General features: G+C 61.8%; 1 protein-coding gene across 1 annotated transcript; it reads right to left on the reverse strand.

Moving 5' to 3' along the window:
- Positions 1–1,128: 1,128 nt before the first annotated feature.
- PPP1R9B (protein phosphatase 1 regulatory subunit 9B) lies at positions 1,129–15,461 on the reverse strand. The gene is made up of 10 exons (XM_059380107.1): positions 13,988–15,461; positions 10,006–10,138; positions 8,663–8,783; positions 6,761–6,865; positions 5,534–5,669; positions 4,775–4,927; positions 4,634–4,687; positions 2,057–2,286; positions 1,622–1,718; positions 1,129–1,420 (listed from the first exon to the last, which is right to left on the reverse strand). The coding sequence occupies exons 1-10, from the start codon at positions 15,368–15,370 to the stop codon at positions 1,367–1,369; spliced, it is 2,466 nt and encodes an 821-aa protein (XP_059236090.1). The 5' UTR covers positions 15,371–15,461; the 3' UTR covers positions 1,129–1,366.
- Positions 15,462–17,200: the final 1,739 nt, after the last annotated feature.

Below are 17,200 nucleotides of genomic sequence, written 5' to 3' on the forward strand. Positions count from 1 at the left end.
GAGGTGAAGCGCAGGGGCCCGGGTACTGAGACAGCCAGCTCTTTCAGGGGGAAGGGGCACGTCTGGGTGCGGGGGGCGGGGGGGGGGGGGGGGGGGGCCGAGAAATACTGATTGATGGCTTGGTCTATTTACAGGGGACGAGAAGCCCAAACGGATATGATGGGGGCTGTCTGTTTTTAAAAAATGAACAAAAATCCAGTCTGGGGCAAGGGCAGGAGGAAGAGGCAATATGAGATGGATCCTGAATGGGGAGGGGACCTGGGGGGGGGGTCTCACCTCCCTTGGTCCGAGCCCCAATTTGGGGTTAAAGTGGGGAAATGGAGCGGATTTCACTTAGAAAGCAGGCTGCCAGTGGGGCAGCCCTGGTCTCCAAAAATATTAGTAGTAAAATTTTGCCCTCCAGTCAAAACCTTGGAAAATTGTGGGTGTGGGTGCAGTGAGGCTGAATTTGCGATGTTAGTACAAGGCCTCCAGGTGTGGCCCCGGGCAGGGCAGGGCCTAGCTCTCCAGTGGGAAATGTTCCCCTTGCTTATGACCAGGGGCTCTGTAGCCAGGCCCCCTAAGCTGACCTCTCCTCCCTAGCCTTCCCAGGCTTGGCCAGGAAACCTCGAGCCCAGGGAGGCCACAAAACAGTTCCAGGAGGAGGAGGAGAAGGTTATGGCTATTTGGCACCTGGGGGTGGGGAGGCACAGGAAAAACTGAGGGCTGCTGCCCCAAGAAAGGGGGAGCTGGGAACCAGGTGTCCTGGACTCTCCCCTTTTCCTGAAGGGTGCATGAGAAATCAGTGCAGGGCCAGGCCCAGCCTCCAGGCTCAAGGGTGGGCTCTATCCCTCCTGGGTGGGGGGACCAGGATTAGGGGAGGTGTGGAGGCAGCCCCTCCCAGCGGGAGGGTCAGAATGCAACAGAGACAGCACAATGATGGGGGACAGGGAAAGGGCCAAGAAGGTAGAATCTCAAGTCAAGAGGCCCAGGGGCCACCTAGGAGCCCCATGGGCAGGGAGCAGCCTCCAGGTGGTGAGATGCTGGGAGAGCCCCCAGCCCCATTCCAGTCCAGAGACAAAGGCTGGAGGTTGTAAAGTCTGGCAGTATGGTCTGCAGGTCCTTGTGTCCGTCCACCACCCAGGCCAACCCTCACATCCCTTGGCCTCTGTGCCTCAGCCCCATAGGGCAAGAAGGAGGCCGTCCTTCCAGCCACCTCTGTCTGCCCAGGCCCTCTGGTCCCTGAAGCTGGGGGAGGTGGGGTGGAGGGTGGGGAAGTCGGGGCACCTGTCCCCAGGCTGGTAGGGGGCGGGGTGAAGTATTGAGGACAGGGGAGGGAGGACAACAGGAGGGGATTAATTATTGTCCGGTCAAGGAATGATTCCTGTTAAGTAGAATTGGAATTCCTCAGTGTTTGCAGGTTTCCTTCCAGTTCTGAGATCTGGCAAACAAAAGGGAGAGGGGGTCAGGCCTGGATACCAGGCAGGGGCCCTGCCCCTTCTGACCCCCTAATGGGGACATGACCCTGAGCCAACAGCATGACTCCCTCTCTCCCCCCAGGATGCACAGAGAGGGGACTAAAGAGGGGGCTTCTCTGCTGCACCCTCCATAGGCCTCTGCCCTCGGGGCACCCTGAGCCTACCTTATCCAGGAGCTTGTCCATCTCCTCCTTCCTAGCCAGCTCTGACTCTTCCAAAACCCGCCGCTGTGCGGTCTCCTTTTTCAGGAACTCGATCTCCCTAGAGATTAGGAGGGGACAGACCATGGGTAACAGTGTAGAGTTCTGACTTCCATCCAAGGAGTCTCAGGATCCTCAGCCCTGTCCTCAGCCCCACCTGGGCAGCTCTGTCCCTCTTATTTAGGTTGGGAGGCCCCAGCTCTTCCCAAAGCCTCTGGGGCCTGACTGTGCTGGCTTCCCTGCTGTCGTTCCGGGCCCAGGAACCCCCACCACGGGGCTCTCTAACTTCTGTGCTCCTTGCCTCCCTAACTCAGCTGGAGGTGGGGACGGGCTGCCACTAATGGCCTCTCAGTCCTCCCTGGGCCAGGACTCCCCACTCCCAGCCCCCTGACCACGTACTTCTGCTGGTAGTCCTTGATGAGGCGCTTGGCCTTGCTGTACTTGCGCTCCAGGGCCTGGTACTGGGCCTGGGTCTCCCGCAGGTGCTCGTCCACAGCTTGGCACAGGCTCTGGGCCTCGCCCCAGTAGCCCTCCAGCTTTTCCATGCGCTCCTTGTTCTCCTCCACGCTCTGCTCCAGCTGGGCCTTTTCCACCCGCCACCGCCCCTTCTCCTGCTCTAGGCTCTGCAGCTGAGGGAGGAAGGAGGGGCTATGGACTGGTGGCGGCCACAGGGAGCTGAGGAGCGCCCCCATCTGGATGACTCCCACTGATGGGGAGCCCACTCCCCCTCCAACAGCTAACTCTCCTTGGCTGAGCCTGAGAACTAAAAGCTGGAGAGGAAAGAAGTGGGGCCTCAGCCGCAGAGCCCCTAGCCAGGACCCCCACACTGTAGCACGCTCCTGTCAGGCAAGAGGCCCAGATTAGTCACTGACTCTGTGACCTGGGGCAAGGCAACTTCTGTCTTAAGCCTCAGTCTTCCCATCTGTGAAATGGGACCTGTCCCTGCCTTGCCAAGCTCACAGGGCTCCAGGAAGACAGTACATGTGAAAGAGCAGGCCAGAGGAAGGTCACCATTGCCCTCTGTCCCCTCTGCCTCTCTGGCTCTGCTGACCAGTCCCTGTCTCTGTGGCTTCCTCCACAATCCTGGCTCCTCTCCCACCTCGTCTCCCAGCTCCTCACAGGCACCATGCCCCAAACCCGATCCCACCTGCACAAACCTAGTCCTCCTTTCCATGATCTCACTGCCACACTGGCACTCAGCTTGTCCCTCCAACCTCACATGCTGCAAATGCCACTTGCTGTCTGTACCCCAGACACATGGGCCTTCCCACGGATCTCAGAACTGCCCGGTTCCCTCTGGCCACAGGGCCTTTGCCCATACCATTCCCTCTACCTGTAATGTCCCCACTGTCCTTCCTTCCCACCCCATGCTCATTAGTTTTCACCAGCTCAGCCCTCCGCTCTCCCTGTTCAGTGCATCACATCCCCACAGAAGTCTCCTGTGATGCGCTCCAGCACCATCCCCTTCCGCACATAGCCCCTTGGCTGGATCAGCCCCTCCTCCCCTGCTGCAGGAGCTCAGCAGCTCTGCACTCTCCTGCAGAACCCCATGTCCAATGATAAGGGTCCCGACAGCCGACAGCCGCATGTGCACTAAGCTACACAAGGGCAGGGATCAAATTGGCTTCTGCGCCCTGCAGGGATAGGAGTGTTGAGTGGCACTTGGCAGGCAGTGTCTACAAGTCAAAAAGGAGGAATAGGCCTTTGACCCCCCCCCCCCCCTTCCCACTCTGCAACCACCCAGGAGTGTGGCCTATCATCTCAACTTCAGAAACCAGCTCCATCCCGCCTTTCCTCTCCATACCCCCTGCCTGCCCTCCAGGCAACCCCAGCCACCATTCCCCCCAGGACACCGCCAGGGCCTCTGAGTGGAAGACCAAAGCCAGAGTCCTTTGTGGGGAGTCCTGACCCTGCCAGCCACAGCCCCCACCTGATCCCCACAGGAATGGCTGCCACAGCCAGCGGGCCTCCTCCAGACTCAGCCTCTCCCCCACCAGGGGCAGGGTGCCCTTCCTCAGCCTCAGTCGCTAAACCCTGCTGGGCTGCTCCCACCAAGGCTCAGCTGTGACCTTGCCTGTCTCCATGTGGTGGGTGGGCCATGGCCGCACAGCCCCCACGAGCTGTCTGTCCCTGCTACACCGGAAGCCCTGTGGCAGTTGGGACACCTCGTGTCCAGGCTCAGCAGGGTCCCAGTGCAGGGTGTAACAGGAAGTGTGCAGATCAGCATGACGGCAAGCCCCCAACATGCTTCCAGTGTCAGTGCGTGGCACATACACGTGTTTCTGTGTGTCAGGAGTGTCCCCATCTGGGAGGGTCAGCACCGGCCCCTCCACGAGAATGCACAAGGTCTGTGACACTCTTCCAGAGAGATGGCTATGCCCATGTGTCTCACAGCCGATGGAAGAAGAAGGGGTCTACGTCTCTACGTGTCCGGGCTGCTGCTCCTGGGTATCGTGTCATGCGAGGCCTGGGTCCGCTGTCTCCATGTGACACGGAGCGGGTGTCTCCAGACATCTTGGCGAGCAGGCCTGGGGTCCAGGCTGGCATGGGTCGGTGTATCTGGGTAGTTTACACTGATTGCTGGGCCTGCTTGTAGAGGACGGGTGTAGGACAGCCAGAGTGGGAGGACATCTATGGTGACCTGGTGTCCCTTGGTCTAACAGGTGATAGCTTGACTTCTTATTCAGCACCTTTTACAAACCAAGTGCTATGCCAAGGATTTCATATGTGTTATCTCATTGAATTCTCACAATGGAACGCACTGTTACCATCCCATTCTATGGGGCAGGAGACAGGCCCAGAGCAGCAAGCGGATGGTGGCACACAGGGGTCCAGAGCTCAAGCTTTTAACACTAGGCTCCCCTGCCTTAGAGGAGCTTGTTCTGTGTCTCTGTGGGTGACTGACAGTGCCAGTGTCTGCAGGGGTGAGGCTGGGGGGGGCTATCCCCCCCAGCCCTCACTCCCCCTCATTCTTACCTTCCTTTTCAGCTGCTGGATCTCTGCCTCAGTCACGGCATGCTTGATCTGGAGCTATGGGGCAGAGAGGCAGGCACTTGGCTCTGGCTGGGTCAAGGCCTGCCTCTGCCCTCCGCCACCCCAGGGACCCCCTCTTCCCACCTCCTTGAACTTGTGCACCAGCTTCTCGGGCTCCATGTCCACAGGGGACAAGGCATCTTCGTTTTCCGCCAGCTCAAACACCTCAATGGCCATCTCACCACCCGGGAACGTGGGACTCAGCTCCTCATCTTCATCGGTAGCATATTCTCCTGTCTGCGAAGGGAGCGTGGAGGCTGTGTGCCCTGCCCACCTCAGCCTCCCTGGGTCCTGACGAGCAGGGCTTAGACTGGCCACAGTCCGTCCGCGTCAGACTGGGAGCTACTCAGGGCTGTGGATCACACCTCCCCCATCAGGCTGGGGCCATACCGGTAGTGTGGTCTGTCTTACTCCAACAGCCCAGGGAGTCCCCTGAAGGCACAGGTAGTTCCCCCATGAGACTGGGACCCCTGAAGAAAGAGCCTGTGCTTTTCCCCCCTCATGCTGTGGGTCCTCTGAGGTCGGGAGCTGCCTCCTTCAGATTAGTTCCCCCGAGGGTAGAGGCCATGCCTTCCCCTCAGAGCAGGAACTCTGAGAGAACCGTGTCTTTTTGTAGGAGCAGGAAGGCTCTCTGAAGACAGAGTATGACTCGCCCGTCAGACTAAGGACTCTTTGAAGGAAGGGTCTGCATCTCCTCCCTCAGTCTGGGGACTCCCCCAGGACAGGGCAGGGTGTCCTGGCCTCCTTCATTAGCTTGGGAAAGCTGCAGAGGCAGGATGGGTGTAATGTTCCGTCCAGCCACCAGGGGGCGATGATAATGCCAGCCTTGACGGGAGTCCCTACCTCCTCGTCGTCCTCCCCGTACTGGGCGTATCTCTGCTCCATCATCTCCCGCTGCCATCGCTCCTGTTCCAGGGTCTGTTGAATTAGCTGGGCCACCTCGCTCTGCTCGCCTGGACGCTCCCGGCCAATCATAAACCTGCAGGGGCACGAGCGTCAACCCCCTGCCTCTGTCTTCCGCTGGTGACACCATCCTCCCTGCTGGTGTTCTCCTCTCCACACCCAGACCCTCCCAAGGGAGGGGAAATGAGAGGGCTGAGTCCAGAGGCCCGAGAGTATTAATAATGAATGGGGAGCTGGGGGCCCTTCTTGGGTTTCCTTCCCTGGACAGCCAGAGGCCCACTAACCCTCACTGCCAGGTTTGGGGGAGGGGTGGTGTCAGTCAAACCCCCTGCTGGGCTGCAGGGGAGAGGCACTCAGGGACTGCCAGGGCTGCTCAGGGGCTGCTAGGGCCGAGGGCTCTCCCTCCACCACAGGGTAGAAAACAAGGCAGGGAGATGGGGCAGCTGACCCATCCCAGCAGCCTGCTTCCTCATTCCCCTGCCCTGGGGCTGTGGCGGGGTGTCCTGTGGGAGCTCCAAACCTCCAGGCTTCAGGAAGGGGCGGGAAGATGGTGAGTGGAGATTAGGATGGAGAGGAAATAGTGGAACTTCCAGGCACTAGCCCCTCCTCTCCGCAGCCACCCACATCCTGTTTCTCTCTACCACCCTTTCCTGGGGGCAATGCCCCTTTTGGAGAGGGCTGGGAGTGGTCCCTGAGTGTTATGCCAGAGAGCAACCCAAGGAGCCTCAAACCCAGTTCCCTCGGTTGACAGGCCCCAGGGAGGCGAGTCCTCCCAGGATTACACAGCTGGTGAGGAGGGAAGGATGAAGTGCCTGGTGGGGGGACCCCAATTTGGTTGGCATTCTCCCAGTACATTTCGGTTCTCCAGTGAGTGGGTCATGGGCAGGCAGGGGAAGGAGGCCAATCTGGAGGCACAGCAGACCACGGGCCTTGAAGCCCAAGTGCCGGTGGCCAGCAGCACTCAGGGGCTTGGGAGAGGATGGCGGGCGTGGGCCGGGGCTGTGGGCACCGCCGTTCCTTCAGGCAGGAAGGCCGTGGAAGCTCCTCTATGAGGTGGACCACCTAGAACCCTGTCTGGGTGTGGGCAGGCGGGCAGGGAGGGGGGATGAGGGCCAGGCCTCCAGTCTGCTCCCACTCCCCACCCAGCCGGGCTCTCCCAGCCCTTACCGCACGCGACCCTTGGTATTCCGGAGCACGGAGGCTGCGAAGCTCTGGGTCACTCCAACCAGACTCGTGCCGTCCACCTCCACCAGGAGATCATTCACTTGGATCCTGGGAGAAGCCACACTGGTTAGGGGGGGCTGCCACAGGAACGGGAGCGGAGGGAGCAGTGGTCTCCCTCCGTCAGAAAGCCGAGGCTCAGTCCCCACTGGGTCCTGGTACTTTATCTAACTGGCGCAAAGTGCATGGGGCCAGAGGGTCAGGGATCAGCCAGACCCGCCACCGGGCAGTGAGACCTGGGCAAGCAAATCCGACACAGGCGGGTGGGACTAAGCACACTTCCTGTGATAATCACACCCTTGCCCCCTCCACCATCACACCCAACAGAGCAGTGTGACACCCACAGAATTCATGGCCACCACACACGTCCAAAGCACAGGTGACACACAGTCCTCTTACGGGTCTGCAGATTTTCTCCCAGATGCCTGAGAGCCCCATGGCACACTCTTGTGCTCGCCGCACCCAGAGACAGCCCCCACCACGTGCTTGGTGTAGCAGCAGAAGCCCTGGTTCTCCACCCCAGAAGGAAAGAGGTGGGGGGTGGCAGGACCCCTGGCTATCTCCTTCCTCCACTACCACCCCCTGAAAACTCCAGGCCTTCCCTCAGGGCTCCTCTGCAGAAGCGGAGGAAACGGCCTATTGTGAGTGGCTCTCCCCATTGCGCCCCGCACGCAGGCCCTCTCTCCCATGTGCACACACTCCCCACGAAGCCAACAGCCAACAGCCAACAGGTGACCACAGGAACGGCTCTGGGAGTCCAAACTGGGGGGAGGGGGGTAAGTGAAAGAGCACTGGCTGTCACCATCCTTTTGTCCACCCCTCATGCCACCTGGACCACAGCAGACAGAAGCTCTAGCAACACGACCCCAAAGTCACCCAGCCCCACAGGGACACCCAATTGTCTTTGTCATACGGAGGGGGTCTGGGTTTGAAAGTGCCCCCACAAGGCACCTCTGATACCAACTGCCAATTTATACCAACCCTGGGGATGCCCCAAAGCCCTTCCCCCTTCCCACATACGCAGTGGAGTGGCCCACGGAGGGGTCACTGGGCTATTTAGGGCTCCAGGAGGCCCTCCCGGAACCTTCTGGCCCCTCCAGCCTCAGAGGCCAAACACAGACCTGCGTGCTCAAATATGTGCACACACAAGGAGCAGCCTCCCCTGTGGGCAGGCCACACATGGACCCCCCTTTGCTCTCGAGGCTCCGGCCATGCCTGCCTGCTCTCAGTCCCCTTCCTGGAACCTTTCACACATTCTACTCCCTCAACCTAACTGCGTCCTGCTCATCCTCAGGCCTTAGGGACAACGTCACTTCCTCCAGGAAGCCTTCCCTGCTATCCAGAGAGAGCAAGTCCTTCTTTTTATGCATTCACGTCCCCCCCCCGCCACCAAACTTTTCCCACATTTTCTGTGTGTCCACTTGGATGTGTGTCTGCCTCACCACAGCACATACTTCCTGAGGGCCAGGGAAGTCTTCACTGACTCCCCCAGGCCTGCCTCCAGCCCCACCCCAGAGCCAGCGACTCAGTATTTGCTGAGTGAAAATAAACTTTAAAAAGAAAAAAGTTCAGATGTATCCACCAGGAAGCCACACCCGGGGCCATGCTCTCCCTCCCACACAAGCCCCAAACCAGGGCATAGGACGCCTCTGCACAGCCCCCTCCCCACCCTCCAAAGAATTTTAAGCTCCACGAGGGCAGGGGTCCCACTGGGTTTGTTGGCTGCCTCAACCCCTGGACCCGCAGGGGACTCTGGAAGGCTCCACCCACACCTGAGCCCCAAAGAGATAGGGGACCCACCCAGCTCTATGGGCGGCCTGCAGCAGACAGGAGTGGGGGAGGGGGTACCTGCCGTCCCGGTGGGCCGCACCACCCTCGGTCACCGTCTTCACGAAGATGCCCAGCTTCTCCAGGCCCATGTCCGCCCCGGCCCCCATGCCAATGATGCTGATGCCCAGGCCCTCGGAGTCTGTGGAGCAGAAAGGCAGGACAGATGGGTGTTGGGGGGTGAGGGTGAGGTTAGGTGTCCCAGCCAGGGCTTGCAGGGGACAGAGTGAGAGCCCCCCCCCATCCCGCACCTCACCCCAGGGCACGGCCCGACCTCAAGCAGCGGTCCCCACACTTAGGGGAGGTCCACAACTGGGGAGGGACACCGTCCTGTCCACCCCATCTTTGCCAAACCAACTGGGAAGCTCCTGGTTCGCCCCCTGCCCTTTGCCCCTTGCAAGAACACATGAGCAGCAGGGGGTGTGGCAAGTGGCCCCCGGGCAGAGTGGGGGGGCAGTGGCAGGGTGCCAGAGATAACTGTATACACAGTATCAGGTAGAATGGCACGGGGGTAGCAACAATGGGGTTCTTCTCTATGCAGACTCATCCGTGGAGTCTCCATGACCCAAGACCTCCTGCTCTTTTCTCCAGAGCTGTCCCCTCCTGTCTCATGGGCTCTGACATCCAAACTCTTATCTTCTCCCACCAACAGGCTCTTCCTGCCGGCCACTCCCTCCTGGGGCCTCCGAGTCACCTGGATTCCTCCCTCCCCCTCACTGTCTCGGCCAGAGCCCAAAAACCACCAGCTCCTGCAGATTCTACCTCCCAAGGATCTCTCGAGCACACCCAGTCCCCACACAGCCAGCAACTTGTCCACACCACCGTGGGCTCTCTCCATCCACTTGGGACCCTTCTCCCCATAGCACAACCTGACGTGGTCTTTCTCAAATCCCTTGCCGACACCTTGCCACAGTTTCCCGTCCATGTGAGAGAACAGACAGTGTCCTCCACATGGTCTGTGAGACCCTGTGTGTCCTTCTTGCCCCAGTGATCAACATCTCACCAAGACCCTCCTCTCTTTCCCGCACACTCTCCTCAATTCCCATCTTCAGAGCTCAATGCAAGCATAACTTGCTTGGGGACCCCAGTGACGCGAGTCCATGTACTATCGTAGCGCCCCTCCTGCCCCTGCCTAGCACCTACTGCGGTGTATAAGGACATACTGAGCCGTGACCGCTGCTCCCTCACTGCCTGGCCCTGGGGACCTGGCACTCGCAGGAGCGCAGGGTGCGGCGGGGGTTGGGGGGGTGGGGGGGTGGCGGCAGCTCTGGCTGCTGGAGTCTGCGTGGCTGGTGGCGCTGACAGGGGCCCAGGGCAGGGCTGGCACCAGAGAGGAGACCCCTGCGCCTCCCCCTGCCTCTCACCCTTCTCCAGCTCCACGGGGAACAGCTCCAGCCTCTCTACCCGCTTCTCCAGCTCATACTCAGCCGAGGCGGCCATGGGGTCCACGTCCTCGTTGCGCCGGTCGTAGTCCTCGTTGGAGTAGGTGCTGAACACCTGCAGGGGGGCCGCTCATCAGAGGCAGGAGCAGAGCTGGGGTCCAGGGGCCGCCACAGCAGGTGCCTGGCACTCCTCGGCATTCCTGTCCTGCTGCAGGCCTCCCCCTGCCCCGACGTGACCCCAGCTCTGACGGCAAGCCCTTCTGGTTCTCCAGCCCATGGGGCAATGGAGAAAGGGACACATTAGCCACATCCACACCATTATTCTCTCCCACAGCCGCAACTGGTGTGAGCGCGGCTGCTGTAGAAAGAAAGCAAGGGCAATCCTCGAGAAACGAGCCGACTCAGGAGGCCAGATCCCCAGGTCTGAGGCAGACCAAGAGACGGGGGCAGAAGGAAACATGGGGACCCAGAGAGCCAGACAGAGGCAGACACAGCCGGTTGGAGAGTGGAAAGAACAGGCTGAGCAGGAGCAGGGGGCAGAGGAGGAGGGGAGTAAGAAGGGAGAAGATCCTGGAGGAGGCCAGATGGGGAGAGGAAGGGAGGGGGTGTGAGACGTGGGGACAGCGGAGGGAGGAGGAGAGAGAGAAACAGAGGAAGATGGAGGGGCACCCAGGACCCACCTGACCTGAACCTCTAAAGTTGAGGCTGGGGTGGGGGAGGGAAGCAGGAATGGTCACCTCCACCCCCCCACCAAGAAAGGGGCAGCCCTCCCCTTGAGGTGCAGGACATGAATGGGGCAGAACGCCAGACCCACATGACCTTGCCAGACCTCAGCTTCCCTCCAGAGAAGCAGCTCCAAGGTGTGCCCCCTATCCCCAGTGCCCAGAGGCCCAGGACCCAGGTGAAAGGGAGGAGCTGGGGGAGCAGGCAGCCTTTCTGACTTTGTCCCCAGTGAACCCAGCCTGCCTGGGTGTCCCAAGGCCAGCCTTACCTTGTTGTCCCCTGTGCCCCTCTGCTGTCTCCTTCCTGGGTCTCTAAGCGAGATAAGGAATTCCAACCCTCCTCCAGAACAGAGAGATTAGGGCAAGGGCTCTCGGGGAGTGCCTAATTCTGGGTCCAGACGGGATACCCCCGGTGGGAGGTTAATGAGTGCCATTTGGGGTACCATGACATGTTCATGCTTCGCTGCCTGCAGCGACAGGTTGGCACCACTTGGAGCCAAGCGGGGGCGAGGAAGGGGGGTGGGCAGCTCTGTCAAACAGCCAGGCCTGAGGCCTGAGCAGCTGGAGTGGAGCACCGTGTCCCCAAGGCCCCTGCCAGGGCTCCCTATCCTCCAGGAGCAGGTCCATGGGCACCGTCGCAGGCAGCAGACTTGTGTTCCAGCCTTTGTCTGGGCTCAGCCGGTGTCAACCCCCAGTCCCCCTCAACCAAGCCTCACTCGCCGGTGGGCTTTCACGAGATGAGAAGTGCGACTGGGAGGGGCCTGTGTGGTCACTTCACTCACTGCCCTCGATTTCAAGACAGCAGAGAAATCCAAGCTCAGGCCCTTAGAGCTCCTCGCCTGCTGGGCAGGGGTCGGACTGCCCTCCTGACATCCGGGGCATCTGGCCTCCACACCCCATGGCAGGAGGGGCCACCCAGTCTGCACACGGTAGAAGATGCCAGGTATGCTGCCAAGGTCACCTGGCTCAGCCAGTGGTGGGGCAGGGTGAGACTGCACCCAGCTGAGCCCTGGTAGCTGGGTCACCTGTGACTCCGTTCCCCTTGCACTCAGGTCCTGGGCCTGGCAAACCAGCTTTGGCCCGCTTTTGCATCTGGTGGTCTGGGTCAACCAAACTCCTCCCCAATGCGCCAGAGGACACACTGTGACCTCCAAAATGCCCTCCCAGCCTGCCCTGTGCTTTGCCCGCCCCTCTCTTCTCAGCTGATCAAACCCTGCCCCCTGCAGGACTCTGGCTCTGAGGCCCCAGACAGCCCCTCATGTTGCCCACCATGATGTGCCAGCCTATCAGTAGCTTGGGCCCAGTCCCCTGCCCCAAGTGACAACATGGAATTGGGATCTCTATCCTCCGCAGAAGACGCCATAAAGGCAACAACTGGGTCATCCGCAGGGCACCAGACCCAGGAATCAGCATCAATGCAGGGTGGGGGCTGGAAGGGGGAAAAACGGGGACCCACTGTCCAGGGTGGGGAGAAGGAAATCCCCAGCAAAGTCAAAAGTCAGACACACCAAGGAGGCACCACAGACCACTGGCTCCCACACTCCTGTGAGTAGCAGTCACCAGGGAGTTGGGGAGCACTGCTCCGAATCATGTGCTATTTTTACCCAAAAATCAGGGTAAGGTGTCAAATATAGACAGTCAGAGGCCCAGGACTGAAAGACCAAACTCCGTCTCTGATCAGGCTGCTCAGAGAACTGGTCATGGTGGTGCTGGTTGGGATTGGGGATGGGGGGTCCTGATTCCTTCAGTGGTCCCCACCTCCTCCTCAGGTCCCAAGAAACACCCTCATCCTCAATTCCATCCAGGGTTCCTTAGCTGTCAGGACAGGGAGGGCAGAGAAAGGACTTGTAAGGTCGCAGCCCCAGAAGGGGGAGTGCTGGCCTAGAGGGAGTAGCACCTTTTCAGGCATCTGCTGGGGCGGGGGCGGGGAGCCGGGCAGCCGGCAGCCGCTGATGTTCTAGGAGGGCTGGGAGGAATCGGAATCGTGGGCAGCCTTGGTGTCCAGAAGCAGTTATGGAAACTTTGAGCAAACAGACAAGGTCTTGGCTGGGGAGGGATAAAGGCAAGGTCCAGGCCTAGGAGAGTCTAGGGCCTGGACAACCCCATGCAGCCAAGCTGGTGCTGGGCAGCCTGGGGCACTGAGAAAGGGCTATCTAGGCTAGATGTGCCAGCCAAGACTGGAGGATGGTGGGAAGCAGGGGTGACCTAGGGCTCTTAATTCTTCCCGGGGATCCCCCCCCCATCGGCACTGTTGTGAGGATCTCGGGGCACTGGCACGAGCCACAGACCAACTGCTAAGACTGCTGGTGGGGTTGGGGGCACTGAGACCCCCAAAGGGAGCAGCTCCCATTCATCTTTCAGGGCGCCCAGAGAATGTGGCATGAGCACTTGGAGTTCGCCAAGGCCATGGGAGGTCTGCCCTACCCAGCAGCCAAGAGCAAAGGCATGTGGGCTGCTGCCAGGCATCCTGGGGGCTTTCCCAGCCCCACCCCTCTCTCTGGTGCCCTGCCCCTGCCCGAGGCCCAGCCCCTTCATGAGCCAGGCCAGGGGCCTGCTGCCTGCTGAACCCAACACCTCCACCTCCCCAGCTGGCCCAGCACAGACCCCAGGGAACAGGGCCCCAGTGCCAGGCCTTTCCCCCACCCCCAGTCACATGGCCCCAGCTCAGCTCACCCTCAAAGATCTGCTTCCCTCTTTCACTTCTGCAAACTTGGGGTGGGGGCTATAGACAGGACGGAGGAGGGTTGCGGTCCCCTACACCTTCGTTTTAGGAAGTTCTTGGCTCCTCCCTCCTCTATAGGGGAAACGCAAGGAGTGTTCCTAAGCTCCCCCACCTCTCCCCACCATTGGAGTAAGGACCAATGTGGGGAGGGTCTCCTGAGGACACACACACACACACACACCCCTTCCCACCACCCAATCCCCTGCCTCCGCAGGAAGAGCGCCTGGGAGAGGAAGGGGAAGCAGGTGTCCGGGGATGTGGGTGCCGCAGAGCCAGGGCGAGGCATCAGACGGAGGAACCTGAGGACAGGTCAGGGCAGGCCGCCCTCATCTCGGGCCTGAAAAGCGTCCCCCTCTGACAAACAGCTGGAACTCCCCCACGCCCCCTCCGGGTGGTAACTTCTGGGAAGGGGGCTGGGTGGCAGGGGCTGACTCAGCCTGCCAAACCCGGCTGGTGAGGCGGGGGCGAGGACGTGCACGTGGCAGGGGCGGCGCGGGGGCGGGGAGGGGGGCTCACTTACTTGGATGGGCGCCGTGCTGAAATGGATCTTCCGGCTCGGGGCCGGGTCCTCTTCTTCCGAGAGCCCCGGGATCTCCACGCACCCCGACTCGGGCTCATAGGGGGGCTCCCCATCCTCCTCGTCTTCTTCGTCGTCCTCCTCCAGGGCACTGCCCCCAGAGTCCTCCCCCAGCCCACTGTAGGCGCTCACGTCCACCAAGTCCGCCTCCGAAAAGTCCTCCTTCTTGGACTCATCCGCCTCCTCGGGGGCCACGTCCGGGGCCCGGCCATTGCCCACCCCTCTCTCAGGCGCCGCCACGGTCGCCGTGGCCTCCTCGGGGGCCGCCTGGGCCTTCTGCTCCTCGCGCGCGGGGCTGGCAGTGGTTGCCAAGGCGCTGCCATTCTCCAGGGCCGCGTGGACCGTCACCTCCGCCTGAATCACCTCCCCGGGCGCCGCCTCGGCCTCCGACTCCCCGCTCTCCTCCACCTCCACGGGCTTAATCTTGCGCACCTCCCGGGGCTTGGGGGGCGGCCGGGCAGGAGCCACTCGGTGCTGCGGAGGCTGCTGCCCTGCGGGGCCGCGTTCCTTCTCGCCCGGCGCATCCCCCGACGGCGCGGGCGGCGGCGGCGGCGGCGGCGGCGGCTGGAACACCCGGGACCGCTTACTGACCAGCTTCGAGTTGACCTGGGGAGCCCCGGCGGCCGCGGCCCTGGGGAGCCCGGGTCCACGGTGGAGGCCGGTCCTCGAGTCGGCCTTCTCAAAGACTGCGCTGAGCTGGCTGACCGTCGGCGACACGGCGTCAGCGTCCAGCTTGTCCAGCGCCTCGGTGCTGCCGTTGAAGCGCACCACGACGTCCAGCTTCCGGTCCTGCAGGCCGGCGCGCTCCTGCCTCAGCAGCCGCCGCGCCGCGGCCTCCTTGTCGCTGCCCGCGGTCGCTGGGACGCTCCGTTCGAACAGCTTCCGCGTCTCCTGCAGCCGGGACGGCGGGTGCGGCGGCGGCGCGGGCTGCGCCGAGGGCGCGGGCTTGGAGTCGAAGCGGCTCACGCGCTCCGACACGCTGGTGCCCAGCTTGAGCAGGGCGCTGTGGTCCACGTTCTCGTTCAGGCTGCTGGCCCGCGGCAGCGACAGGCGCACGCCGCGCTCGGGCGCCCGCAGGGCCTCCGTGGGGCCCGCGCCGCCGCCCGCCTCGCCCGGCGGCCCCGCCGTCGTGCCCATCTGCAGGAACATACTTTTGATGCGGTGGACGTTGGAGCCATATTTCTTGTGGTGGGCCGCCTTGGGCGCCTCGTCGGGCCCGGGCGCTTCGGGCGGCTTCAGTGCCTGGATGCCCGCCTCGTAGGCGCTGCGGTGCGGGGAGGCGCTCCGGAGGGGACCCCCGGGCCCCCGCGGCTCCGTCTTCATCATGGTGGGGGGAGACGGGGGCGCATCCCCTCGCTTCCCGCTCCCCCCCTCCAACAGGCGGCTGGCCAAGTCGGGACCACCGCCCCCTCCCCCCCGAAAAGAAACCCCGGAAGGCCTTTTTTAGGCTCCCCCAAACCAAAACCAAGCTGCCAAAAACAGTTAACCCCGCTTAAAAAAAAAAAAAAAAAGGAAAAAAAAAATCTCCGAGCGCCCTGTGTGGGTCGCCTCCCCCAATCCAGCTGCCACAGACAGCCCCTCTTTCAGAGCCCGAGCGGCCTGCTACGGTCGCCCCCACCCAAATTAGAGAAGCGGCGGCCGGGGCCGGTGGGACCGCGCGCCCTGCCCGTGAAGCAGCGGCGGAGGCGCCGGCTCACATCGTCCGAGGCGGTGTCAGCGGGGCTGGCAGCCCGGGCGTCCCCCACCCCGGCCGGGGGCCTCGGCTCTCGGGGGGCCCGGCACCCCGGCGCCCATGGCTGCTCGGCCGGCCCGGGCCGCTCTGCCGCCGCGCCACCCTCCCTCCCTCCCTCCCCCCCGCGCCCCGAGCCTCGGTCTTTCTCTGGCTCTGCCGGAGCGGCGGCTGCCCGACACCGAGCGGCTGCCCTTCTCGCCGCCGCCGCTGGGGGACTGGCACCTCTGGGTCCTAAAGGGATCGGATTTCCGGGGCCGGAGTCTGTGAGCCCTCCCCTTCCCCTCCTCCCGAATGGATCCCCTCCGCTGCCCGTCCCTCTCCGACTGCCTGACGCTTACCCCCACCACCACCACCCCCCCGGTCCTGGACTGTCCTCTTCAGCCCTTCCATCCCATCCTCTGACTGCGGCTCATCACAACCCACAAAAGCACAGCCCCACCAAATATTGGGGGAGGCAAGCCAGCCCCAGTGGTCTCAGTGTGGGCCCCTCTCCTACCCAAATGGGAAGGGAGATTAGTGGGGCGGGGCAAAGGATGGTTGCCTTCAAGGCCCTCGGAGTTCCCCAGTGTGGTTCAAGACTGGCAGCATCTAAATCGCTGGGCACTTGAAAATTTTTAAAATCCAGATTTCTGGGCCCTCCTCCAAACTTTGGAAAGCAGAAGCTCAGAGGCCGGCCCAGGAATCTGCATTTTAACAATTTCTCCCGGAGAACCTTTTGCAATCTTCTAAGGTGTGAAAGTTTAGCCCAGGTTTGCTGGCCTTGTGGTTGAGGGGGAAGAATAGAGAAAGGAAATGGTCCTCATCCCCCAGGTGGCAACCCGGAGCTGGCCTTTGCCCTTTGGCAATTTGAAAAGGGATGTCCTATCACCAATCTACTTTGCGCCCAGGCTGCAGGGCTGGGGGTGCGGAACCCCTGTCCTCAAGCCCCTGCCCGTGCACCCTTGCCTCTTAAACAGGAAGATGGCGTTTGGGAGGAGGGTTCTGGAGACCTGGGGTCAAAGTTTCACCAGTGAGAGCTCTGGCTTGGGTCTCTGATCTAAAGGCTCCTGGCCACTGTGTGCAAGTGTGTGTTAGGGAGGCAGGGAGAAAGATGGTAGTGACTACCCATTTCCTGTCCTGGCAACCCAGAAAGCTGCTGTGATGCTCTCTCCAACCCCCATATGATACACAGAAAGGAGTCTGGGGCAGCCTCCAACCTGTCCCCAGCTGCCAGGGCCAGGAGTTAATGTCCACCCCCTAGACCGCGTCGGTCCAGATGCACTACTTCACGCCACAGATCCCAGGAAATGACGAACAGTGTGGACCCTAGGACCCAGAGAACAACTCAGGCACAAAGCCTCCCCCCCACTCCCAGCTGCTTCCTGCAACTCGGGCCTTCCTGCGGTCTCTGCCTCCTCCCCCGCCCTCTTCTCTTCCATCCTCTT

Source organism: Mustela nigripes, chromosome 16 (genome assembly GCF_022355385.1).
Source record: "Mustela nigripes isolate SB6536 chromosome 16, MUSNIG.SB6536, whole genome shotgun sequence".
NCBI classification, from domain to species: Eukaryota; Metazoa; Chordata; class Mammalia; order Carnivora; family Mustelidae; genus Mustela; species Mustela nigripes.

Excerpts from the sequence above, each read along its gene's own strand:
- PPP1R9B (XM_059380107.1), bottom strand. The coding sequence starts at position 15,370 with ATGATGAAGACGGAGCCGCGGGGGCCCGGGGGTCCCCTCCGGAGCGCC. Across the intron at positions 6,866-8,662 it reads GCGGCCCACCGGGACGGCAG|GATCCAAGTGAATGATCTCC; the intron begins GTACCCCCTCCC and ends GGCTTCTCCCAG. Across the intron at positions 2,287-4,633 it reads TCCAGCAGCTGAAAAGGAAG|CTGCAGAGCCTAGAGCAGGA; the intron begins GTAAGAATGAGG and ends TTCCTCCCTCAG.